The 19,562-nt window shown below is 45.6% G+C and overlaps 1 protein-coding gene across 4 annotated transcripts in view; it reads left to right on the forward strand.

Annotated features, from left to right (window-relative positions):
• The window catches only part of dcx (doublecortin), a 149,172-nt gene that overhangs the window by 121,471 nt on the left and 8,139 nt on the right, over positions 1-19,562 (forward strand). The window contains exons 5-6 of one of the 4 annotated variants that reach the window (XM_033030798.1): positions 3,332-3,370; positions 7,734-7,823. In XM_033030798.1, the coding sequence (XP_032886689.1) occupies positions 3,332-3,370; positions 7,734-7,823 (129 nt within the window). Of the gene's footprint in view, positions 1-3,331; positions 3,371-7,733; positions 7,845-19,562 lie in introns of all 4 variants that reach the window. The other 3 variants (XM_033030797.1, XM_033030800.1, XM_033030799.1) reach the window with 3 other exon arrangements.

Here is a 19,562-nt window from a genome sequence, read left to right on the forward strand (position 1 = left end):
CTCGATTCACCTACTTTGGGCAAGAGACTCTACCCGATCTATTCCTCTCATGATCTGATGTACCTCTATAAGATCACCCCTCATCCTCCTGCGCTCCAAGGAACAGAGACGCAGCCTCTGTGCATCTGCCCGATCTATTCCTCTCATGATTTTATACACCTCGATAAAATCAGTATCAGAAAGTGCTGCACCCTCTCATCACGTGGCCAAGATATTCTTGTCAATGTCAATGTCTGCAAAAGGAAACTAGGAGGAGGCTAAGAGATCGACAGACCAACATGCTGAAGATTAAAGGCGATTAATGACTTAACACTCATTTCTAGACCAACCAGCGTGTTGTAAATGTGTCTCTAATTGTCTGCCTGGGTACTTTTATTTCCTGCTTTTTAAATGATAAAAATTAAACTAAATTAATATATTAAAGAGCAGAATTAGGCCATTCGGCCCATCGAGTCTACTCCGCCATTCAATCATGGCAGATCTATCTCTCCCTCCCAACCCCATTCTCCTGTCTTCTCCCCATAAACACTGACACCCGCACTAATCAATTGCTTATGTAAATTGCTCTAAGAACACTTCAACCATTGAAAAAGTGGCAGAATCCCAACCTTTCTATGTGAGCAGACTCAAGATGTGCAAGTTTTCGATTGCATTAGTGATTACTAGAAGCACAATACTGATTAATAGTTACGTGTTGTCAGGGCGTAAGCATAGAGAGCACATAAAGATAAAACCTCTATAGATTGTTGTGAATTTCAATTGCTTTTGGAACCACAATATTGGAAACTAAGGGTGGTGCAAACTTGTTTTATAAGGATAATGCCATTTGATTAATTGATTTCCATGTTTATAACTGTCTCATTAAGTTTCAGGAATGCAAAGTCCTTGTGAAAAAAAAATTCACTCCGGTTTCCTCCCACATCCCAAGGACGTGCGGATTTATAAATTAATTGTCCTCTGTTAATTGCCCTCTAGTGTGTATGGAGTGGAATTAATATGTATGGGTGATCGATGGTCGATGTGGACTAGGGGTGGGAGGGAGGGAGGGCGGGGGGGCGGGGAGGGGTCGAAGGCCCTGTTTCCATGCTGTTTGTCTGGACTAAAATTAGGGGTGGCACAATGGCGCAAGTGCGGCACAGCGGCGTAGTGGGTAGAGTTGCCGCCTTACAGCGCCAGAGACCCGGGTTCGATCCCGAATACGGGCGCTGCCTGTACGCAGTTTGTACCTTCTCCCCGTGACCTGCCTGGGTTTTCCCCGAGATCTTCGGTTTCCTCCCACACTCCAAAGACGTACAGGTTTGTAGGTTAATTGGCTTGGTGTTAAATGTAAAAACAAAGTGTCCCTCGCCTGTGTAGGGTGGTGTTAATGTCCGGGGATGGCTGGTCGGCGCGGAATCGGTGGGCCGAAGGGTCTGTTTCCGCGCTGTATCTCTAAACCAACGTAAACTAAATATCCCTGAGAGAAAACAATGACACTAAGTGTGGAATCAAGGGATATGGGGAGAAGGCAGGAACGGGGTACTGATTGTGGATGATCAGCCATGATCACAGTTAATGGTGGTGCTGGCTTTAAGGGCTGAATGACCTACTCCTACACCTATTGTCTATGTTTCTATGTTTATACAGTGCCATCCATAATGTTTGGGACAAAGACCCATCATTTATTTATTTGCCTCTGTTCTCCACAATTTGAGATTTGTAATAGAAAAAAATCACATGTGGTTAAAGTGCACATTGTCAGATTTTATTAAAGGGCATTTTTATACATTTGGTTTCACCGTGTAGAAATTACAGCTGTGTTTATACATAGTCCCCCCATTTCGGGGCACCGTAATGTTTGGGACACATGGCTTCACAGGTGTTTGTAATTGCTCAGGTGTGTTTAAATGCCTCCTTAATGCAGGTATAAGAGAGCTCTCAGCACCTAGTCTTTCCTCCAGTCTTTCCATCACCTTTGGAAACTTTTATTGCTGTTTATCAACATGAGGACCAAAGTTGTGCCAATGAAAGTCAAAAAAGCCATTATGAGACTGGGAAACAAGAATAAAACAGTTAGAGACATCAGCCAAACCTTAGGCTTACCAAAATCAACTGTTTGGAACATCATTAAGTAGAAAGAGAGCACTGGTGAGCTTACTAATCGCAAAGGGACTGGCAGGCCAAGGAAGACCCTGTCACAGCTGATGACAGAAGAATTATCTCTATAATAAAGGAAATCCCCAAACACCTGTCTGACAAACACTCTTCAGGAGTCAGGTGTGGATTTGTCAATGACCACTGTCTGCAGAAGACTTCATGAACAGAAATACAATGCTACACTGCAAGATGCAAACCACTGGTTAGCTGCAAAAATCGGATGGCCAGGTTACAGTTTGCCAAGAAGTACTTAAAAGAGCAACCACGGTTCTGGAAAAAGGTCTTGTGGACAGATGAGATGAAGATTAACATATCAGAGTGATGGCAAGAGCAAAGTATAGAGGAGAGAAGGAACTGCCCAAGATCCAAAGCATACCAGCTCATCTGTGAAACACGGTGGTGGGGGTGTTATGGTCTGGGCATGTATGGCTGCTGAAGGTACTGGCTCACTTATCTTCATTGATGATACAACTGCTGATGGTGCATAATGAATTCTGAAGTGTATAGACACATCCTATCTGCACGTTCAAACAAATGCCTCAAAACTCAATAGCCGGCCGTTCACTCTACAGCAAGACAATGATCCCAAACATACTGCTAAAGCAACAAAGGAGTTTTTCAAAGCTAAAAAATGGTCAATTCTTGAGTGGCCAAGTCAATCACCCGATCTGAACCCAATTGAGCATGCCTTTTATATGCTGAAGAGAAAACAGAAGGGGACTAGCCCCTAAACCAAGCATAAGCTAAAGATGGCTGCAATACAGGCCTGGCAGAGCATCACCAGAGAAGACACCCAGCAACTGGTGATGTCTATGAATCGCAGGCAGTCAAAGGAAATGCAACAAAATACTAAACATGACTACTTTCATTTACATGACATTGCTGTGTCCCAAACCATTATGGTGCCCTGAAATGGGGGGACTATGTATAAACACAGCTGTAATTTCTACATGCTGAAACCAAAATGTATAAAAATGGCCTTTATTAAAATCAGACAATGTGCACTTTAACCAAATGTGATTTTTTTTTTCTATTACAAATCTCAAATTGTGAATTATTGAGGCAAATAAATAAATGATGGGTCTTTGTCCCAAACATTGTGGAGGGCACTGTATGTAAGTGGAGGAAGTTAGCTCAGATGTTCCAGGTGTTGTGATCTGTTAACTCTCTGATTAAAACTTTTGTACTCTCCAAGAGGTACAGAGAAGTCGGACGCTGGCAGGTTTTGATGTTGGTAAGTAAAGGATTTGCCGCTGCTGGACTTTAAGCAGCAGAAATGTTTGCATTATTGGGGCTGGATACACTGGTGAGGATGACGAGATAGCCATTGACCGCAGAAATCCATTAGTGTCACTGATTTAGCCAACTGCTGTCTGCTCAGTTTGCAATTCAGACGAGAACATTTTAGAGCTATTTTTTTCCTCTTTCTCTTGATGTTCAGTGGTTGGCCTGTTTTATTTACTGTTACTATATTTCTCTTCAAAGTCCTAACAGCTCTTTATCTTGCGATGCTACTGTTGAATGTGCTCTATTTTGATTTACGCTTGTGTGTGATTATTTTACACTGGCTCTTCAGGCTGCCTATTTGTTAATTGCTGCCAACATTTATTGTCCAGGTTTGAATATGGCCTCTTCCCTTCCTTGTCGTTTTTGCTATCTTCTCCTTTTCCATTTCCATTCACTGCTTTACAGTTCATTAAGGGGTAGGAGCAGGATTCGGCCAGGATATGCAACACTCCACTTTTTCTGTAGGTCTTGTTTAATTAGATACAAGGTCCAAGGGGAAGGAATGAAAATTGTGCCCAAATTCTTATTTATTGACTTTGCTTGGAGACTCAAAAATGCATCACTGACTCACTATGCACTTTGGAGATACAGCGTGAAAACGGGACCTTCGGCCCACCGAGTCCGCACCGACCAGCAATCGCCCCGTACACTAGCACTATCCTAAACAATAGGGACATTTGACAATTTTTACCAAAGCCAATTTAGCCTACAAACCTGTACGTTTTTGGAGTGTGAGCGGAAACCAGTGCACCTGGAGAAAACCCACGTGGTCACAGGGAGAGCGTTCAAACCGCTCCCGCAGTCAGGATTGAGCCTGGGTCTCCGACGCTGTGAGGCAGCAACTCTACTGCTGTGCCACCGTGCTGTCCAATGTTAGAAACCCACTGAGAAACAGACAAGACAGAATAATTATTAGTTTGAATTAAAAATAAGTTAATTACGTAATAGGTGGAAAGAAAACAGATCTGGTAAAATTACGAGTTGCATGTTATGAAGTTAATTTTAACACAATGGGGGAGCAGTGAGAACTAACTTAGTTTGAAGAAGGGTCTCGACCCGAATCGTCACCCATTCCTTCTCTCCAGAGATGCTGCCTGTCCCGCTGAGTTACTCCAGCATTTTGTGTCTATCTAATGTCATCAGTTCTTAGAATGTACCTTCCCTTCTTCTGGACATGTAGTGAGGAGATGTTGTCTGTCCCGCTGAGTTACTCCAGCACTTTTTGTGTGTCTTTGGTATAAACCAGCATCTGCAGTTCTTTGTTGCGACCAACATAGTGTGCTAGAGCCGCTGCCTCAAACGCTAGAGTCCCAGGTTCGATCCTGACCTCTGCTGCGGTCTGTGGGTGGAGTTTACACGTTCTCCCTGTGACCACGTGGGTTTTCTTTGGGTACTCCCGTTTCCTTCCACATCCCAAAGACGTGCGGGCTTGTAGGTTAATTGACTTTTGTAAAAGCAAATTGCGCCTAACATGTAGAAAGTGGTTGAGAAGGTGGGATAACACAGAGCTAGTGTGAACTGATGATCGGTGCAGACCCGTTGGGCCGAAGGGCCTGTTTCCATGCTGTTTATAAATTGAACTCTTGTCATTAATCTGAAAGGGACATTTGGATGCAATATATTTCATCGCTATTTAAATAAATCTTTATCTGTGAAAAAAAATTAGATCTAAAGTTCAATGTAGTTTAATCTTATCTGCCTCAGGCATAATCTTTCCAGCAGATTGCCTGAACTTCATGCACCAGTGACCAAATATTTCAAAATGTTTTCCTGGTGATTTGCCAGTAATATCCCATAGATTATAAAATCTAGTTCATATCAAGGTCAGAGGGTTTTATTTCTGCCCAGCAGCCATTTGATGTTAGCGCAGCATCTCTGTAGTAATGAATGCACAGAGCCCTTTAGCCAGGGGAGCTGAAACATAAGCATAGGGCGGCACGGTGGCGCAGCGGTAGAGTTGCTGCCTCACAGCGCCAGAGACCCGGGTTCCATCCTGACTACGGGTGCAGTCCGTACGGAGTTTGTACGTGTGACCTGTGTGGGTTTTCTCCGGGTGCTCTGGATTCCTCCCTGACGTGCAGGTTTGTAAGTTAATTGGCTTCGGTAAAATTGTAAATTGTCCCTAGTGTGTACGTTAGTAGGATAGTGTTAGTGCGCGGGGATCGCAGGTCAGCTCGGACTGGGTGGGCTGAAGGGTCTGTTTCCGCGCTGTATCTCTAAAGTAAATCTGAATTGAACTAAACTAAAGGACATGGGGTTTAAGGTGAGAGGCGAAAGATAGGAACCTGAGGAGCAATCTTTTCACTCACAGGGGGGAGGGCATACGGAACGAGCTGGTAGAGGAGTTAATTGAGGTACAGCTAGAATAAGGGCGGTGAACTGGCACAGCTGGTAGTGCTGCTGCCTAACAGCGGCAGAGATCTGGGTTCAATCCTGACCTTGGGTGCTATCTGTGTGGAACTTGCACGTCCTCTCTGTGTGACCGCGTGGGTTTTCTCCGGGTGCTCCGGTTTCCTCCCACATACCAAAGACCTGTGGCTTTGTAGGTTAATTGACCCTATGCAGATTGTAGGGAGTGGATGAGAAAGCGGGGTAACATAGAACTAATGTGAACGGGTGATCGACGGTCGGCATGGACTCAGTGGGCCGAATGGTCTGTTTCCATGCTGTATCTCTAAAGTATAACAGCTTTAAAAAGACATGAGGACAAGTACATGGAAAGGAAAGAAATGGAGGGATTTGCAAAATGCGGCAAATAGCCTCAGTTGGGGCATGTTGGTCGGCATGGACGGGTTGGGCCGAAGGGCCTGTGACCCCCCTTTGTGACTATGATTAATCGATTTTGGAATAAACGCTGAGTTCTGCAACAGCCCCTCATTATAACAACGTCCAGTTGAGGTATTCTGGTGCCATGGATATTGTTTCTGGCTGCCCCTTTAATTGAGAATCATCCTCGTTGCTCTTATATAATGTGTCCTTTAGTAAAGTGCCCATTATGTTGCTTTGGTAAAATGGCCACAGAGGCAGTCGTGTTTCATCTAATGAGAAACAGCTGAACATATCCCAAATGTGCTGTGAGTTGGATTATGGGTTGTGGGAAATTTAACAGATAGGGCATATCAAAGATAACACGGACCTGATAGACGTATATATAAAATGATGAGAGGCGTAGATCAATTAGACTGTCAGAACCCTTCTCCCACCATGGAAATATCTCATACTGGAGGGCAGAGCTTTAAGGTGAGAGAGGGGGAGAATTCAAAGGAGATGTGCGGGCAAGTTTTGTTCACGGGTGGGTGCCTGGAACGTGTTGCTGGGGGTGGTGGTGGAGGCAGCTACGATAGTGGCGTTTGACAGACTTTTGGATAGACATATGGATATGCAGGGAATGGAGGGGTATGGATTATGTGTAAGCTGATAAGAGTTGATCTTGGCATCGACTTCGGCACAGATATTGTGGGCCGAAGGGCCTGTTCCTGTGCTGTACTGTTCTATGTTCTATCCAATGGGTAACAACTAATGACAATTGCATGCATTGAGTAAATAAAATCTCATTAGAGTGTCTTATTTTCTTTAGTTTTCCAAATCCCCACTCGATTGTTTTTTTAGGTTCAGATTAGTTTATGGTCCAACACACTAGGGTGCAATGAGTTTTCTTGCATGCATGAAGCTCATCGACATAACAGTGTACATGGTAATGATAGACATGGTAATGATATTTACATGTTGTTTAGAGTAGTGATACAGTGTGGAAACAGGCCCTTCGGCCTGCAGAGTCCGCTCCAACCAGCGATCCCCGCACACTAGCTCTATCCTACACCCGAGGGACAATTTTCAGAAGCAATTAACCTACAAACCTGCACGCCTTTTGGAGTGCGGGAGTAAACCGGAGCACCCGGAGCAAACCCCCACGCAGGTCACGGAGAGAACGTACAAACTCCGTACAGACAGCACCCAACCCCAAGGCTCTGGCGCTGTGAGGCAGCGACTATACCAGTTGTCTCGACCTTTAGAATGAGTCTGAAGAAGGGTCCCGATCCAAAACACGACCCCTCCTTTCTCTCCAGATATGCTCCCCGACCCGCTGGGTTACTCCAGCAGTGTCTATCAGTGACCCCATTGAATGGCTGGCAGTGGATGGCTTCCATAGTTGGTGTAAGAATGAAAAAAACACACAACCCCCCCCCTCCCCCCCCATATGTGAGGAGCCCGGGAAAATCAGATGCCAGTGGTTGTGATGGTGCAGGACATTGGACTGTTATTTATACCCATTTCTTCGTTAACGTACCCTCTTTTGTACTTGAAACCAGAATGCCGTGTGGTGAAGACAACCGCGGGAGGTAAACCAGTCAACGCCACTCAGAGATCAGCGGGCAAGGGCTCTGGAGCTTCACGTCGCAGTAAGTCTCCTGCTGACTCTGGTGAGTGCAACTCGCTGATACCTTCACCGGCAACGACATGAAACAGAACTACAGATAGTCACAGAGTGCTGGGGTAACGCAGCGGGTCAGGCAGCATCTCCGGAGAAAAGGAATACAACGACTTTTCCGGGTCCGCAGACCGACCCGAAACGTCAGCGATAGAACTTTATTTATCCCGCGAGGGAAATTGATCAAATTTTCTCTGGAGATGCTGCCTGACCCACTGAGACACTCCAGCATTTTAAGGTGGCATGGTGGCGCAGCGGTAGAGTTGCTGCCTCACAGCGCCAGAGACCCAGGTTCGATCCTGACTACGGGTGCTGTCTGTACGGAGTTTGTACGTTCTCCCCGTGACCTGCGTTGGTTTTCTCCGAGATCTCCGGTTTCCTCCCGCACTCCAAGGACGTACAGGTTTTGTAGGTTAATGTTAAATGTAAAATTGTCCCTAATGTGTGTAGGGTCGTGTTAATGAGCGGGGATCACTGGTCTGCGCGGACTCGGTGGGCCGAAGGGCCTGTTTCCGCGCTGTATCTCTAAACTAAACTAAACATTTTGTGTCCATGTTCGGTATGAACCAGCATCTGCAGTTCCTTCCTAAAAATAGAACTAGTGTGAACGGGAGATCGATGGTCACCATGGACTCAGTGGGCCGAAGGGCCTGTTTCCATGCTGTATCTTACAATCCATTTCAATCGTCCTAACCCCATCTGGTCGAATACAGGAAAGTATTTCATTTTATATTTTGGAATTTTTCCTACTCAAGACGTTTTAAGAAAGTGTTTGCAGGTTGTACAGTAAAATGGCCGTCGTAAACTATTAACAATTACATGTCGAACAGATGGAGGATGCTGTTTCTCTTTTCTAAACCCAACTGACCAAACAATACACTTATGTGTTTAAGAAGGAACTGCAGATGCTGGAAAATCGAAGGTAGACAAAAGTGCTGGAGAAACTCAGCGGGTGCAGCAGCATCTATGGAGCGAAGGAAATAGGCAACGTTTCGGGCCCCCCGAAACGTTGCCTATTTCCTTCGCTCCATAGATGCTGCTGCACCCGCTGAGTTTCTCCAGCACTTTTGTCTACTAATAATACACTTATGTTTAGTTTAGTTTAGAGATATAGCAACAAAACAGGCCCTTCGACTCACTGAGTCCATGCCAACCAGCAATCCCTGCTCACTGACGCCATCCTACACACACTAGGGCCAATTTACAACTTTTACAAAGCCAATTAGTCTGCAAACCTGTACGTCTTTGGAGTGTGGGAGGAAACCGGAGATCCCGGAGAAAACCCACGCAGGTCACGGGGAGAACGTACAGCTCAATGCCCAGGAGCAAAGGATATAAGTCGTTTTAATACGTCATATAACCATATAACAATTACAGCACGGAAACAGGCCATCTCGACCCTTCTAGTCCGTGCCGAACACATAATCTCCCCTAGTCCCATATACCTGCGCTCAGACCATAACCCTCCATTCCTTTCCCATCCATATAACTATCCAATTTATTTTTAAATTATAAAAACGAACCTGCCTCCACCACCTTCACTGGAAGCTCATTCCACACAGCTACCACTCTCTGAGTAAAGAAGTTCCCCCTCATGTTACCCCTAAACTTCAGTCCCTTAATTCTCAAGTCATGTCCCCTTGTTTGAATCTTCCCTACTCTCAGTGGGAAAAGCTTTTCCACGTCAACTCTGTCTATCCCTCTCATCATTTTAAAAACCTCTATCAAGTCCCCACTTAACCTTCTGCGCTCCAAAGAATAAAGCCCTAACTTGTTCAACCTTTCTCTGTAACTTAGTTGCTGAAACCCAGGCAACATTCTAGTAAATCTCCTCTGTACTCTCTCTATTTTGTTGACATCCTTCCTATAATTAGGCGACCAAAATTGTACCCCATACTCCAGAATTGGCCTCACCAATGCCTTGTACAATTTTAACATTACATCCCAACTTCTATACTCAATGCTCTGATTTATAAAGGCCAGCACACCAAAAGCTTTCTTTACCACCCTATCTACATGAGATTCCACTTTCAGGGAACTGTGAACAGTTATTCCCAGATCCCTCTGTTCACCTACATTCTTCAATTCCCTACCATTTACCATGTACGTCCTATTTTGATTTGTACTGCCAAGATGTAGCACCTCACACTTATCAGCATTAAACTCCATCTGCCATCTTTCAGCCCACTCTTCCAACTGGCATAAATCTCTCTGTAGACTTTGAAACTCTACTTCATTACCCGCAACCCCACCTATCTTAGTATCATCTGCATACTTACTAATCCAATTTACCACACCATCGTCCAGATCATTGATGTACATGACAAACAACAGTGGACCCAACACAGATCCCTGTGGCACCCCACTCGTCACTGGCCTCCAACCTGACAAACAATCATCCACCATTACTCTCTGGCATCTCCCATTCAGCCACTGTTGAATCCATCTTGCTACTCCACCATTAATACCCAACCATTGAACCTTCTTAACCAACCTTCCATGAGGAACCTTGTCAAAGGCCTTACTGAAGTCCATATACACAACATCCACTGCTTTACCCTCATCAATTTCCCGGGTAACATCTTCAAAAAATTCAAGAAGATTAGTTAAACATGACCTTCCAGGCACAAATCCATGTTGACTGTTCCTAATCAGACCCTGTTTATCCAGATGCTTATATATATTATCTCTAAGTATAGTCATAGGAGCAGAATTAGGCCATTCGGCCCATCAAGACATTCTATCTCTGCTGATCTATCTCACCCTCCCAACCCCATTCTCGTGCCTTCTCCCCATAACCCCTGACACCCGCACTAATCAAGAATTACTTTAGACTTCAGATATACAGTGCGGGCCACCAAGTCTGTGCTGACTAGCGATCATCCCGTACACTAAAGGGCCTGTCCCACTTTCCCGAGTCACTCCCGAGTTTCCCCCTTGATTCAAACTCGGAGAATTAGGGTAATAGACCGTTGGTACTCTGGGCTATTTTTTTTTTTTTACTCGTGGACATTTTTCAACATGCTGAAAAAACGTCCCGACTTACCTGATGCCCCGAGTACCTAAGGCTGGCATTATGAGCCGCTACGAAATTTCTACGGACTCCTACGGCCTCCTACGGACATTCTCCGTGTTTGAATCAAGGGGAAAACTCAGGAGAAGTCATGAATAACTTGGGAAAGTGGGACAGGCCCTTAACCGCCACACACACACACACACACACACTAGGCACAATTTTACAACAAACTCCGTACAGGCAGCGCCCGTAGTCAGGATCAAAACCGGGTCTTTTGCGCTGCAAGGCAGCATCTCTACCGCTGCGCCACCGTGCTGCCCTTAAAAATATGGAGTCATAACGGAGCCAGACAGGACATTCCATGAGTTTCATACTGAGTGATTTGTAGTTTTCTGGAATAGAGTCTCAGAAATATTTTCAATTTTCGCACATGGATTTAATTAAACATTGGTAATATTCACCCAGCTGTCCTTGAATATAAATGTACATCTGGGCACTAAAAGTCAATAGAAATGTATAATTAAGGATTTATGGTTTGCAAAGGTTGAAGACAGCGTGTGCACGTATTCTTTGATGTTATTTCGAGACAAGAGTGGTTAATTGTCAAAAGTTATTTCAAGTTGTTTGGAATTGAATGCTGTTTGCTGGAAAAGGGCTAGTTCGTTGTTTCCAAATCTGCTATGGAGTTGTTTTTCATCGCACGGCTATCAACTAAAACCGCGGTTCTTAACCTTTTTGGCACACGTACTCGCCTACGCAAACAAGATACTGTATGTGGTATGTACCTTTGTTAGGTTCCTAAAAATGGGCCCAACAAATGGATATGCTATTGATGACCCCTTCATTTCCCCCGGTAAAGCCCCAAATGACCCCCTCATGGGGGTCCCGACCACCTGGTTAAGAACCACTGCGCTAAAAAGTAGCAAGTAGCAAAAAGTACCAACAATTGCACAATGAAAATTCTTACTTGCAGCAGCATAACAGACCTGTAAACGTCATATTCATAAGTAATGTAATAAATAAAAAAGATCGATCCATTAAAAATCCCAATATTTGTACAGAAACACAGGCCCTTATTGCAACAAAGACCGTTTGTACCTTGAAGAATTCAGATGGGAGAGGGGAGAAGAGGGAGTGGCCAGGGTGAGACTGGTATTTGATTATGCTGCTGGCCATGCCGAGGCAGCGTGAAGTCATGAGAGGAATAGATCGGGTAAATGCACAGAGTCTACAAAATCAAGAGAGGAATAGGTCGGGTAGATGCACAGAGTAGGAGAATCGAGGACCGGAGGACACAGGTTCAAGGTGAAGGGGAAAAGTTTTAATAGGAATCCGAGAGGTAACCGGTGGTGGGTGTATGGAACCAGCTGCCAGAGGAGGAAGTTGAGGCTGGGACTATCCCATTGTTTATGAAACAGTTGGACAGGTACATGGATAGGACAGGTTTGGAGGGTTTGGACCAAGCACAGGCAAGTGGGGCTAGGGTAGCTGGGACATTGTTGGCCAGTGTGGGCGAGTTGGGCCGAAGGGCCTGTTTCCACGCTGTATCACTCTATGACCCTAAGTGTAGAGGGAGTCAACGGAAGGGAGGTTGGTTTGCGCGATGGTCTGGGCTGCGTCCACAATTCACTGCAATTCCTCGCGGTCTTGGATGGAGATGTTCCCAAACCATGCTGTGAAGCATCCTGATGAAATGGTTTCTACGCCATTTCTGTAGAATCTGTTAGTGGGGAGGTCAGTGCCAGTGATGGACCGGGCAGTATTCACCACGTTTTGTAAACTCCATTGTTCCTGGGCGTTAGAGTTGCCGACCAGGCTGTGATGCAACCAGTCAATATGCTCGTAACCGTACACCTGTAGATGTGCAGGAGAGTACTCACCAACACATTGAATCTCCTCAATCTTCTGAGGTACTAGAGACATTGACGGTCTTTCTTAATAGACACAAAATGCTGGAGTAACTCAGCGGGACAGGCAGCATCTCTGGAGAGGAGGAATGGGTGATGTTTCAGGTCGAGACCCTTCTTCAGACTGGGCATTCTTTATGAATGCCTTTCGTTTCTTTATTAGTTGGCATTTGACCCTTTGCAACAATATGACTGCTGGCCTGAGAACAAACACAGCTCGACGTCGCCTGTTAAATCGAATCACGGGCTTTGCAGGGGAACTATCAAAATGAACCATTTTGATAAAATATCAAAATAAACGTTATTGAAGTAAATAAATATGTACAATACAGGAAGATAGACACAAAATGCTGGGGTAACTCAGCGGGACAGGGAGCATCTGTGGAGAGAAGGAATGGGTAACGTTTTGGGTCGAGACCCTTCATTCAGACTGAGGAAGGGTCTCTTGCCCATGGTAGGGGAACAGAGAACCAGAAGAGGTTTCGGTTTAAGGTGATGAGAAGGGTCTCAACCCGAAATGTCACCCATTCCTTCTCTCCAGAGAAGCTGCCGGTCCTGCTGAGTTACCCCAGCATTTTGTGTCTATCTTCTGTTTCAACCAGTATCTGCAGTTCTTTCCTGTACAATACTTGGACTGTGGAGAAAATTCTTCCGACATTTTCAGAGGCTGTATGCCGCCGGTTCAATTTGTCGTTCCGTAGTGTTTTGTGGATTTTGGCTCTGACCAGTCTGTAATTGGATTTGATCTGGGAAGCGCGATTGTGATAGCTGAATGGCGCCCGCAGAGCTGTAATCTTATTCTCCGACGCTGAGTGATTCCGAGACAAAGGAATTGCCTTATGCATGAAGCAGCAGCGGTTGCTGAGATAGTAAAAGGTTGTCAGTCTCCTCCCACGAGCAGGCGCTGGTCCCAGCAGTCATTAGAAGAGGAAACACCAGCAGATGTGTTGGATCCCGTTTTGCTGTAAAGTGGGGCTTACAATTGAGTTATGGAGTCATAGAGTGATACAGTGTGGAAACAGGTCCTTCAGCCCAATTTGCTGACACCCGCCAGCAATGTCCCATCTACATTTGTCCCACCTGCCTGCGTTTGGCTGATATATCCCTCTAAACCTGTCCTATCCATGTACCTGTGTAACTATTTCTTAAATGTTGGGATAGTCCCTGCCTCAATTACCTCCTCTGGCAGCTTGTTCCATGCATCCACCACCCATCATGTGAGAAAGTTACCCCTCAGATTCTTATTAAATCTTTTCCCCTTCACCTGTGGAATCAGTCTGTGGAATTCTCTGCCTCAGAGGGCGGTGGAGGCAGGTTCTCTGGATGCTTTCAAGAGAGAGCTAGATAGGGCTCTTAAAAATAGCGCAGGGGATATGGGGAGAAGGCAGGAACGGGGTACTGATTGGGGATGATCAACCATGATCACATTGAATTTGGCCCTTCGATTCACCCTCGAAGGGCCAAATGGCCTACTCCTGCACCTATTGTCACCTGAGACCTATGTCCTCTGGTCCTCGATTCACCTACTCTGGTCAAGAGTTTTAATTACATTTTGTCTCAAAAATCATTGATGGCTGGAAATTCAATTGCAAATTCCTGATTTTTTTCTTCAATGTTATACGAATGAAAATTTATTTTTCAAAAGCTCATAAGGTCGTTAGAATAGAATTAGGCCATTTGGCCATCGTCTCCTCCGCCATTCAATCATGGCTGATCTATCTTTCCCTCTCAACCCCATTCTCCTGCCTTCTCCCCATAACCCCTGACACCCGTACTAATCAAGAATCTATCAATCTACACCTTAAAAAAAAATCAATTGACTTGGCCTCCATAGCCGTCTGTGGCAATGAATTCCACAGATTCACCACCCAGTGAAACACTACGATAGAGACACAAGGAACTGCAGATGCTGGTTGACAAAAAGAGATACAGAGTGCTTGAGTAACTCAGTGGGTCAGGCAGTATCTCCGGAGAACATGGATAGGCAACATTTTGGGTCAGGATCCCTATTCAGACTCCATTTTGGGAAACCTACCTGGTGACTGGGAGTACATGCAAACTCCACACTGACAGCACCAGAGGTTAGGATTGGATTGCACCCTGGTCATTAAGATGTGAGGCAGTGGCTCTACCAGCTGTGTCACTGTAGTCACTCATAGAGAGATAGAGTGATACAGCGTGGAAACGGGCCCTTCAGCCCAACTCGGTCACACCGGCCAACAATGTCCGAGTTACACTAGTCCCACCTGCCCGCGTTTGGCCCATATCCTCAGGTTCCTATTACACGTTTATCCTCGTCCCTTGAACTGATGCCTTCATAACCATTGGAAACAAAGATGCAGATGGTGGTTTACAAAAATAGGCACAAAGTGCTGTAGTAACTCAGCGGGTCAGGCAGCATCTCTGGAGAACAAGGTGATGTTTCAGGACCCCCCCCGATCCCATATACCCACCTCCGTCTGTGTGAAAAGTTGCCCCTCAGGTTCCTATTAAACCTTTACCCTCATCTCTTAAACCAGGCATCTGGGTAGCTCAAGCCTTTAACTTTATTATGGACATAAAAAGCTGGAGTAACTCCAATCTGAAGGGTCTCGATCCGAAACGTCACCCATTCCTTCTCTCCAGCGATGCTGCCTGTCCCGCTGAGTTACTCCAGCTTTTTGTGTCTAGGAGCTGAGGTACAATGGCTTTGGCCATTGTGTCCAAGTTTCTATTACAGAGCTACTTAACTCCCGCAGTAGAGATCGGTAAATTTGCATATTACATGGAAACGTAGAAAATAGGTGCAGGAGTAGGCCATTCGGCCCTTCGAGCCTGCACCGCCATTCAATATGATCATGGCTGATCATCCAACTCAGTATTCTGTACCTGCCTTCTCTCCATACCCCCTGATCCCTTTAGCCACAAGGGCCACATCTAACTCCCTCTTAAATATAGCCAATGAACTGGCCTCGACTACCTTCTGTGGCAGAGAATTCCAGAGATTCACCTCTCTCTCCATCCCTCCCCCACACAAGTCACACTAGCTTCTCATTTTCACCCAACAAACAGCTAACAATGGCCTGTTTCATTTATAGACAATAGACAATAGGTGCAGGAGGAGGCCATTCGGCCCTTCAAGCCAGCACCGCCATTCAATGTGATATTGGCTTATCATCCCCAATCAGTACCCCGTTCCTGCCTTCTCCCCATATCCCCTGACTCTGTTATCTTCATGAGCCCAATCTAGCTCTCTCTTGTATCCAGAGAACCGGCCTCCACCGACCTCTTTACTAATCATTATCATGGTTACTTTTTTACATATCTTTCATTCATTTGTTCCATATCTCTCCACATCACCATCTATATCTCTCGTTTCCCTTTTCTCTAACTAGTCTGAAGAAGGGTCTCTACCAGAAACGACACCCATTCCTTCTCTCCAGAGATGCTGCCTGTCCCGCTGAGTTACTCCAGCATTTTGTGTCTATCTTCGGTTTAAACCAACATCTGCAGTTCCTTCTTACTTTACAACGGACCTTACTTATTAAATCTACGCGGGGAATATTCAGTATAAAAATGCTTCCGGTCTCCCTAAAGCAATTAAGCAAAGATCTGCACATATGTACCTCCATTACATAATCAAATCAAGATGAAAGAAGGTCCAGACCATGTCGGAGCAAGCAGCTGAGTTCATTGGCACACAATCCATCACGCTAAATATTTAGAAGTTAGACACAAAAGTGCTGGAGTAGCCCAGCAGGTCAGGCAGCATCTCTGAGGAGAAGGCAGGAGAATGGAGTTGAGAGGGAAAGATAGATCAGCCATGATTGAATGGTGGGAGAGACTCGATGGGCCGCATGGCCTAATTCTGCTGCGATGACTATGGTATTTACCCAGCAGGTACTATTGCGACGTTTAAGAAATAATTACACAGGTACATGGATAGACAATAGGTGCAAGAGTAGGCCATTCGGCCCTTCGAGTCAGCACCGCCATTCAATGTGATCATGGCTGATCATCCCTGATAGGCTGATAGGACAGGTTTAGGGGGATATGGGCCAAATGCGGGCAGGTGGGACTAGTGTAGCTGGGACATGTTGGCCGGAGTGGGCAAGTTGGGCCGAAGGGCCTGTTTCCATGCTGTAACACTCTATGACTGTATGAACTTATGAGAATTGTAGAAACAAGGAACTGCAGAACCTGCTTTTCAATGGAAGACACAGAGGGCTGGGGTAGTTCAGTAGGTCAGGCAGCATCTCAGGGGAACATGGATAGGAGATGTTTTGGGTCGGGACCTTTCTTCAAACTGATTGAGGGGTTATTGAGACATTAAAGTATACAATGAGTTGAGTTGAGTGGATACAGGGTGAAGTGTATCAATTGTGTCCAGATTGTATCTTGTATGGAATTTGGAAAAATACATCTCTACCCCAGTAACTTGGCATTTCCCCTTTCAATACAACCATCAAGTGGCCTTTCAGCCTAACATTGCCAATTTAACGAGCTCTGTGATTGAAACTTGGACATGATGGCCAAAGCCATTGTACCTCAGCTCCTAGACACAAAATGCTGGACAAACTCAGCGGGACGGGCAGCTTCCCTGTAGAAGGAATGGGTGACGTTTCTGGTCAAGACCCTTCGTTCAGACTGAGGAAGGGTCTCTTGTTCAGGGTAGGGGAATGGTGAACCAGAGGTCATTGGTTTAAGGTGATGAGAAGGGTCTCGACCCGAAATGTCACCCATTCCTTCGCTCCAGAGATGCAGCCTATCCTGCTGAGTTACTCCAGCATTTTGTGTCTACCTTAGGTTTAAACCAGCATCTGCAGTTCCTTCCGACACATTACCTAAGCTCCTGCTTGGTCAATAGATATGAACATTTCTACAGCAGTCTGGGGGAGATGAATTCAAGCCTCCGGCAACTTACACTCTCTTCCTGAAACCCCTCTTCTGAGGCCCCAGGGGAGGACTGATTGTTGGTCTTCCAGGCTGGATTGGGAGGTGATTTCTCCTGATTAGAGAGGTATGCCAGCTCGCTGCTTGCTCTGCCATGGATGCCAACGCTGGAGCTGTTACTAATTTAAAAATTCACTTCCAATCGTATATAAGCCCGATACGCTGAATGCAATTCCATCCTCAGCATTTTTCTCCTTTCAGAGTTCAATGACCTTTGGTGGATTTGCCAAGTCAAGGATGGTTTTCATTAAAGGCCGATTAATTATACTCTGCTACGTTTTAACAATGGGCATTGTAAATTTAACTTGTTGGTATTTTGTACGGGATGTCAGGCTGGTAAAAAAAAAAGCACTGTGGAGGAAACAAAGAATTTTAGAGCTCGATTAGTTTGCAGAAATGTGGCTGTACTTCACAAATGTCTGGTTACGAGGCCCTGAGCCACAGGGAGAGGTTGAGCAGGCTAGAACTCTGTTCCTTGCAGCGCAGGAGGATGAGGGGTGACATAGAAACATTGAAACATAGACAATGGGTGCAGGAGTAGGCCATTCGGCCCTTCGAGCCTGCACCGCCATTCCATATGATCATGGCTGATCATCCAACTCAGTATCCTGTACCTGCCTTCTCTCCATACCCCCCTGATCCCTTTAGCCACAAGGGCCACATCTAACTCCCTCTTAAATATAGCCAATGAACTGGCCTCAACTACCTTCTGTGGCAGAGAATTCCACAGATTCACCACTCTCTGTGTGAAAAATGTTTTTCTCATCTCAGTCCTAAAAGATTTCCCCATTATCCTTAAACTGTGACCCCTTGTTCTGGACTTCCCCAACATCGGGAACAATCTTCCTGCATCTAGCCTGTCCAACCCCTTAAGAATTTTGTGTTTCTATAAGATCCCCCCTCAATCTTCTAAATTCTAGCGAGTACAAGCCGAGTCTATCCAGTCTTATAGAGGAGTACAAAATCTTGAGAGGAATCGATCGGGTAGATGCACATAGAGTCTCTTGCCCAGAATAGGGCAATCGAGGACCAGAGGACATAGGTTTAAGATGAGGTGGGATAGACTCCGTGCCGACAGGATCGAACCCAGGCCTCTTGCGCTGCAAGACGGCAACTCTACCGCTGCGCCACCGTGGCCCCCCCAAATATGTGTTTTCTCAACTCCCAATATAGTAAATGGTATAGGAACTTGAGCGGCAACACAAGGATGGCGGGCATATGGAACAAGCTGTCGGAGGAGGCAGTTGAGGCAGGGACCGTGGCAACGTTTAAGAAACATTTGGACGGGTGCATGGATAGGACAGGTTTAGAGGGAGTGTGGGAGGAAACCGGAACACTTGGAGAAAATCCATACAGCCGCAGGGAGAACGTACAAATCCGTACATACAGCACCCGTGGTCAGGATGAAACCTGGGTCTGTGGCGCTGTAAGGCAACAACTCTACCACTGTCATTACTTTGAAGGTCCTGCCCCGATTTGATTTCCTGAAAAGCACCACCTCACACTTATCTGAATTAAACTCCATTTGCCATTCTTCGGCCCACTTGTCCCACTGCTCAAGATCCATCCCCCGTGTAATTCTTCATAACCATCGTGACTGTCTACGATACCGTCTATTTTGGTGACCTCTGCAAACGTTCTAATCATGCCGTGTACATTCTCATCTAAATCATTGATGATAGATGTCAAACGGCAGTGGTCCTTGCACTGAACCCTGTCACAGGCCTCCAGGCTTGAGCTTCAGTGTCAAGCATTGTTTATATCAAAAGTTACATCCTGAGCTTGTGCCACAAGAATTTATATAGTTACTAGACTAAGTGGGACCCGTTGGGTCCCAGCATCACACGGGAGGGCT

The sequence above is a fragment of the Amblyraja radiata genome, chromosome 12 (assembly GCF_010909765.2).
Source record: "Amblyraja radiata isolate CabotCenter1 chromosome 12, sAmbRad1.1.pri, whole genome shotgun sequence".
Classification (NCBI taxonomy): Eukaryota; Metazoa; Chordata; class Chondrichthyes; order Rajiformes; family Rajidae; genus Amblyraja; species Amblyraja radiata.